This window comes from Cajanus cajan, chromosome 3 (assembly GCF_000230855.2).
Source record: "Cajanus cajan strain Asha chromosome 3, NIPB_CcT2T_4, whole genome shotgun sequence".
NCBI lineage: Eukaryota > Viridiplantae > Streptophyta > Magnoliopsida > Fabales > Fabaceae > Cajanus > Cajanus cajan.
The window spans coordinates 63,781,220-63,789,261 of record NC_138519.1 but is presented as its reverse complement, the minus strand read 5'-3'; the positions used below and the strand labels follow the sequence as shown (position 1 = coordinate 63,789,261).

General features: G+C 30.6%; 1 protein-coding gene across 1 annotated transcript; it reads right to left on the bottom strand.

The window, feature by feature from the left end:
- Nucleotides 1-609: 609 nt before the first annotated feature.
- Nucleotides 610-5,677, bottom strand: LOC109796461 (14-3-3-like protein GF14 iota). Its single transcript, XM_020356134.3, has 7 exons — nt 5,521-5,677; nt 4,604-4,910; nt 3,747-3,834; nt 3,522-3,631; nt 2,941-3,089; nt 1,315-1,358; nt 610-897 (listed from the first exon to the last, which is right to left on the bottom strand). The coding sequence occupies exons 1-7, from the start codon at nt 5,591-5,593 to the stop codon at nt 892-894; spliced, it is 777 nt and encodes a 258-aa protein (XP_020211723.1). The 5' UTR covers nt 5,594-5,677; the 3' UTR covers nt 610-891.
- Nucleotides 5,678-8,042: the final 2,365 nt, after the last annotated feature.

The window sequence follows — 8,042 nt, the reverse complement described above, 5'->3', positions numbered from 1 at the left end:
AATCATATCTTTTAATAGTGTCATGTCAGATGTTTTTTTAATAAAATAATAATAAAATAAGCAACTTTAAAAGATATGATCGGTTGTCAGTGTAAAAAAATTTAATCTGACAGTGTATAAATAATTAACTATATATATATAAAGAGAGAAAAACTTATCCCATTATATTACTTTCAAATCTAGTTATTTCCACATTAAAAAAATGCACTAAATCAACATGATAAAATAAGAAATTAGATAGATTATCTTATCTTGTTGATGTAATAATCAATGAATTATCACATATATTATCCTATCATGTGATATCCTAATCATTAAACAAACCCTTTTGATTGAACCTCCTACATTCCAATTTGATAAACTTTTCCGCCTCTGATTTTTGGATTAACCGGCTTTGCAAGTTTTGTTACATCTTTAATTATGCAATAGTCATACCTAACTATATACTATAAATATTAGTCATGTCACTGGATCAAACTCTTAATTCACGCAATTGCTAAATTTTCGTCGTTAAATATCCCTGCTGAACGTTTTTTTGCAACCAAGAAGTGCAGTGTAAGCAAACATTTTGGACAAATTAATTCAAAAGCAATCAACAAATAGAAGAGATGGCTTAAAGTAAAATATGTAAATTATCCGTTGTTCAATCGATGACCTTACTTAAAATATACGAAGTATAAAGAAAAACTTAGGTATTAAAAAAAAAAAAAAAAAGCCGTGGGTCCAACTTTTCTAATAATGGTTGGATGTAAACAGAGCACAGTAACTCTGAAGTGGCCATAATTTGCTTTTTTTGGTCTAAATGAACTCCAAGAGAATTAAAGCTGAAAATGCTCTTTTAAAAGAACACATTAGATGCCTGAGTAATGGTCCAGGGACAGCCAAATCCTATCAGTTCTGTACACAAGTAAAAAAAATTATGTCAACAGAAATTTTATTCAACATTAGTGCATCAAAATTGCTGAGCTAGTAAAAGTAAATTGTGTTGCCCTTTTGATCAAGAGTGAAAATTGATTGGTATTAATTGAAAAATTGACTAACTTGCCATCCAATGCAAGCCTCTCATAACTGAGTTAATTGTTGAGCAAGAAAATGATGATGGCTTTTTGACCAAAAAAGAAAATTACTAGGCATTCATTAAGACATTGACCAGTGAATTAACATCCAACATAAACCCTTTTGTCATTTTAAAAAAGACAAATTGTGGGCTTGGTTTTGCATCATCCCATTTACTTTTGGATTTCAACGACTTGATGTAACACACACTCAAAGAAATAATGAAAAACACAGGCGAAAACAATTTCATACACATACCTCAGGTTCTGCAGGTTTGGCTTCTTCTGTTTTGATTTCGTCACCTGCACGAGTGTTAATGAAGCATTTAGAGTATGAAGTGTTCGTATATCAATACTTTTGGAGTAAATTATAATAACACCGGTGTGTTTGAACTAAGAATTTTATAAATTTAAGAAATTTAAAATTCTTGATATTTGAATTACTTTAATTTCAAGTTCTATCGTTTTTAAAATATTTTATTTGAATAAGTTTATTTAAAATTTTAAATTTTTAGTATGAATATGATAATTTGATTCCATCGTGGTAAAATTGATTTTAAAAATATATTCATATGTTAAGATTTTTATATTAAATTTTATAAAAATAAATAGTATCCAATTTTAAAATATTTAATAATTTTAAAAAGTAATATTAGATAATATTTAATAATTTTAAAAATATTTTTAAATATTTAATAATTAAAAGAATGAAGAAATAAGAAATAAGATAAAATGTATAAGTGAAATAAGAAAAATAAATTTGAGAAATTTCAAATTTTTACTTTCTTAAAAGAATTTAAAATTTTACTATTTAAAGAAATTTTACGAGTGCTTAAATTTCAGATTCTTTGTAAATTTTTTATTCAAACAAAATATTTTACCTTAAAGAATTTAAAATTCTTTAAATAAATGAATTGCTCTATTTAAATTTTCTATCCAAACACATTATCCAAACACATTATTAAGATTTTGTAAAATTATATAAATACTTCCTACTTTTTCTACCCGTACAATAACCCTTTTTAAATTGTTTGAAAAACATTTCACCAACACTCTTCCTATTATATTAATCTTCCTTAATTATTTGAAAAACATCACACTATGATTTCTACAAGGAAATTTCTCGTAAACTTAAAAAAGTAGGTAGTCTCAGTGTAAGTTTACAAAATCTCAGGAAGTGTTACTTTGTTGGTGTAGTTTACTCTTACTTCTGTAGAACCTCACTGTGGAGCAGTTCTGAGTGCATTTTTTTTTTCACAAACTGATAAAAAAGAATCAAGCTTTTGCAAATAACAAACAGCTCAAGACAAAAAAAGAAGACAAGCAGCTAATTCCTTTGTCTTTACTCTAATGTTTGTTCTTTCAAAGGTTCGGAGAGAGGCTGAGTAGGTGGGAGGGACGTGTTGCAACTTGTGATGACACTATCAAACTCTCTTTCTATCCGTCTTGGACATAATCATTTTAGCAAAAGAACATGCTATGGTAAGAGACATGATAATAATACACTTTTTCAACATAATTTTTTATTTATTATTAGATAAAACTTACTAAGTAAAGGTATTACTCATTAGATAATAAGTGGTGTAATCCATATCATTAATGAGACCTCTATATATATATATAATATGATTTTAATAAGTCATCATTGATATGATTTTTAAAATAATTATTATAAAAGTCAATAAATTGCTCACATATAATAGTTTGTCTCACATATAATAGTTTGTGATTGAATGATGGTGTAAAATTACTTTACACTAACATAGTCTTTTTTCTAGTATATAATAACAAAGATTAAGTTAAAGTAGAAAGCTTCTATGTTTATGGTAATATTATGAGGCACAACACAAATTCATCATATATCAAGTCTCAATCATCATCATACCTCCATCCTCAGGTAAATCGGAGGTCCAGAGAGTCAGGTTGTCTCTCAGCAACTGCATGATCAAAGTGCTGTCCTTGTATGACTCTTCACTCAAGGTGTCTAACTCCGCAATTGCCTCATCGAAAGCTTGTTTAGCCAAATGACAGGCCCTGTGAGTTTTAGTGATAACTAAATGACATTAACAAGGGCTGGCAACATACATAAGCAATTGGACCAAAAATGATCATAGGAATATAGAGTGTTGGGAAGCACATGGATGTGTAATAAGTGAAATGAGAAAGTCCTAGATTTTAGAGAAATAATGATACATGTTATTTATTAACATGGATGGACCAAGACTTGAGTCTAATTATGTTATATAAACTTGATGACATGGACCCCCTCTCCCCCTCAAACAATAATGACACTAGTAATTTATTAACATTGATGGATCAAGACTTGAGGCTAAGTATATGGCCATTTGGGTCAAATGAATTTAATTCATACCAAACCCAAAACATATGGCCTCGTATGGCAACAGAGAATAAAAAAAAGTCTTTTGCTTTCTGGCTATGGACCAGAAAAGGGAAAAGGAAATTTACCTTTCGGGAGAGTTCATTATTTCATAATAGAAGACTGAGAAGTTGAGTGCAAGTCCAAGACGGATTGGATGTGTTGATGGAAGCTCTGTGTTTGCAGTGGCTGAAGCAGCCTAATAATAACAATAGTTTGAACATCAAACAACAGTACCAAATATAGATAAACACAAGAAATTATATTATATATGAAGCAGTTCATTGCTGAAATGAGAGATATTAGACACCAACCTCATATCCCTTTAGTGATTGCTCAGCTGCCTCCTTTCTTTCTTGGTCGGTCTTGAACTCAGCTAGATATCGATAATAGTCACCTTTCCTGGACCAAAATCAATTAATTAAGCTCAAAGAGATCAAATAGAGAACCAAAGCATTATAAAACTAGCAGGAGATATATCATGCTACGCACACAAGAAATCATTTTTTTTTTGTTGTTACAGCATATTATTCATCTTTGTTGTTGTTACAGCGTATAATTCACTAGTTCTTAATCAATTAAGGAAGACAACAGAATATAAACACACAAAGACACTAACATGTTCATGGCATTGAGGACTCTTTGAAGAACCAAGAATAGATTGGGCTATATGTGGACAAAGACATAGAGTGCAAAAGCCCAAAAAGGATAAATTCCTCTGCTGAAAAGCTCAGCGGAGACCTGGCAGAAAAGGCTGCAAAAGGCAAGGGTTTGAGACCTTGTCACCCCAAAATCACACCCTTCATTCAATTAATTTCACTCATACGTAACCCCAAAGAAAATTAATGTCATTCATACAAATTCACCCTTTCTCAACTGAGAGATTCACTTTAAAAGAAAGGGTATTATAGCCAGTGATTAAAAAATTAACAGTTGAAAGTATGATTACATGTAAGTACATGTATGTTAAATTATATAACTTTTTCAGATCTCAATTCTTGACTTCAATCAACAGTTATAATTTCTCATTTAAAGTGAATCCCTCTCTTACAGAAGTGATATATCTATATGACTATCGATCATTTTATATTCAAAAAGGAATAACATGTATGCAAAGGAAGTAGATAATAACAAAAACGGTAGAAAGTAAAGAGTATTGAACATGACTAACATTTTACAGTAGAAAACAGTAGCTTCTCCTGAGGTGGAATTAGGAACGAGATGCTGGTCAATAATTTGAAGAATGTCACCGCAAATTTTGGATAGTTCCTCTTCAACCTTTTTGCGATAATTCTTGATAAGTTTCGCATTGTTCTCATTTCCTTTAGACTCTTCCTTTTGTTCAATTGAAGACATAATGCGCCATGAGGCTCGACGCGCACCAATCACATTTTTGTATCCCACCGAGAGCAGGTTCCTCTCTTCCACTGTCAGCTCTAGATCAAGTTTTGCTATTGACTTCATGCATTCAACCATTTCTGATGGATCACATAGACACCAAGATCAACATATATAACATTTTTCGTTTGTTTACGATTTGCATGTTAACCTTTTACAACATTATTTAAAGTGTAAATTTATGTCTTACTCCACTCGTATATCAATTCAAGACTTAACATTTGCGAGTGATTCAATAACAGATATATTAGGTGATCTAATAAGTCTAATAACACTAAAATATAATATTAAGAAATTAGTTATGAATCAAACTCAATCTTATAAAAACTTGTATGATAAAATTATCTCATTCATATAGTTTAATTTGACCATCTTATAAGTCGACCTCTTAATAATTTATGATCATTCTGATCTTGCATTACGGTATTCAACAAAATAATAATCAATCTCTCATTAGAATCTCATCATGTTTCAAACAAGATCAATTAAATGAACTAATTTAAATTAATTTACCTGAATGGGCCGTTTCTAATTTAGTCTCTTATACGTACCATGATGTGAAAAGTTATGAAACAAATAATCAAGATTAACATAAGGCAACGTTAATGGGATGTGTAATGTGTTTAATTGAATATAGTAATTTTATGATTAGAAGCTGAAGGAAAGAACGTAAAAAAATTGATGGATCACCTTCATATCTCTCGGCTTGCTCAGAGAGCTTGGCCAAGTAAACTTGGGTCTCTCTCTCCTTCTCCGAGGACATTGTTGCAATGTATCAGAGGAAAGAAGCCTAGGAAAATATGCAATGTGATTGTGGAGAAGAAGAATGCGAGGAAGAAGGGAAGGGAGGGTGGAGTGCTTATATAGATGGAACAAGTCGTGGGGGGAATGGGTAAGACTGAATCTTTGCCGTTGGATGAGATTTTGAAAGATGAAATAAACGCGTAATTCGGAAGAACTGGTATCATGCTTAGTTGTGATTCTAGTTGTACTCTTTCTTAATCTTAGGTAAACCCATTCACCCAAAGCCTAAGTTGTCGGATTGATTCCTATGAAGGACATATTGTCTAATTTAATATATATATATATATATATATATATATATATATATATATATATATATATTAAATCGTTACTCTTATAAATACAAAATTGTTGGAATCTTTCATCGTCATTAATTTGGTTTAGGGGTGAACAAATGGACATGTTGAATTGAGTTAGGTTCAGCTATGCTTGATTTGTTACTAAATATTGACTTGATTAAATTTTTAGAGAATGATTCCAATAATTTACAAGTTGAATTGAAATTGAGTTCATTTAAAGTAACACTAAGTTTACCCAAAATGTCCGTAATATAAGTTATAACTTCTTTGTAATGTAATTTAGATTTCAATAATAATTATATTTCATTATACATTATACTATGTAAATTAAAAGATGGTTACTTATAATCTTCACAAAAGAAAATTAGTTTTGACGTTAGTGTGAAAAATATAAATTAAAGAAATTAATAAGTAGAATTTTTAAATAGAATACAAAAAAGAATGAAATACATTATGAAGATATAACAATAATGTTGAGTTAAGTTATTTTTTATCTTAACATTTTTCTGATTCTTGATCGTACCAATTTGTTTAGACTTTAACTTGTTCTTAGACTCGAATGAACCGATAATTTACATGTTAAAATAGGATAAATTAAGTTAGGCCACCAAGTTAGATTGGGTCTAGCTCATCCTTAATGCGATTAATTCAAGTAACTAATTTATATCATAATTAGTTTGATTATGCCAGCTAACTAAATTAATAACTTCTTATTTTTTTTCTTTTTCAAACATATATATGCATGAAATATCATGTATACTATATTAGTATGTACGTGAACATCTCATGTTTATACTCTATGCCATGTATTATTTTTTTTTAAGATTATTTTCTAAACTCAATCAAACAATCAAATATAGCAACTAACAAAGTGATTTGAAACTTATGTAATCAAAGAGGTTTGTATCAAGTATTAGTGTGGTGGAAATATTATCCCCAACATCATTATGAGGCATAATCACTTCAACAACCTATGGATTGGAATCCTTAAAACTTGGCCTAGTTTCTTAAATAACATTATTTGAAGAATTGGTGACAGGCCCTAGTTGCCTGGCCTAAGTGACCTATCTAGTCTAGTTACCCAACCAATACCACTTGAGGAGGATGAGGCAAAAGTTGTTGATTATGTCATGTTCAACAATGCATGAGACTAGAACAAACTCAACCAATACCTTCTGCTTGAAGCCTTGAGGTCTCTTTGTTATATCAAAAGATGATTTTGAAGACCTTAAGGTATCAATTTTTTTGTTGAAAAACTTGAACATTTTGCAAAGAAATTTTTTTCAAATCATACAAAATATTGCATGTTTATCTACACTTTTAAGGTTTTTGATACTATTTCATTGTTTCGAAAAAGTGTGGAGTTTTTTTTATTGATACTATTCAACCCCTTCTAGTGTATTTCTTTTCTCCACACTTTCCAAGCTTATGCAAGGGCTACTTATGAAGGAAAGGATGATGAAATGGATTGAAAAGGATCCTATGACAAATGTTTTTCTATTAAATCTGTGAAGAAAATATAGGCACTAAAAGGGAGGTTGAATAATGTATATAAAAAACTCTCACGTTTGCAAGTTAGTGAAGTAGTATCTATGACAGATGAAGCGTTGACAAGAGCAATCAATGAACACTATAAAATTTTATATTGATCCACCTCAATCACTGATGCTATGTCCAGTTCTCAACCCGACTAGATTGAGCTCAACTAACTTTCAACATTACAAGTATTCTTTCACCAAGCCACTTCTAGCTCAACACAAGTGTTATTTGACTGGCCTCTTCAAGCAACTACCTAAGTATTCTTTTTAAAGCCTCTCCAGGCTCAACTGCAACACCCCAGTTTTTATTTCATATTTTTATTTTATTTTAATTGAGGGTATTTTGGTAATTTTATAAATGTATAGGGGTAATTTAGTAGCTTGGAACAGACTGTTCTGGAATTGGAACGGGTCGTTCCAAACTACCAAAATGTATGTGAGTTAGTAGTCCAGAACGGGCCGTTCTCAAGTTGGAACGGGCCGTTCCGGACTATTAACATTGCCTTTAACTCTAAGTGGGAACGGGCTTGGAATGGGTCGTTTCCAAAATATGGCCGTTGTGAGTAATAAA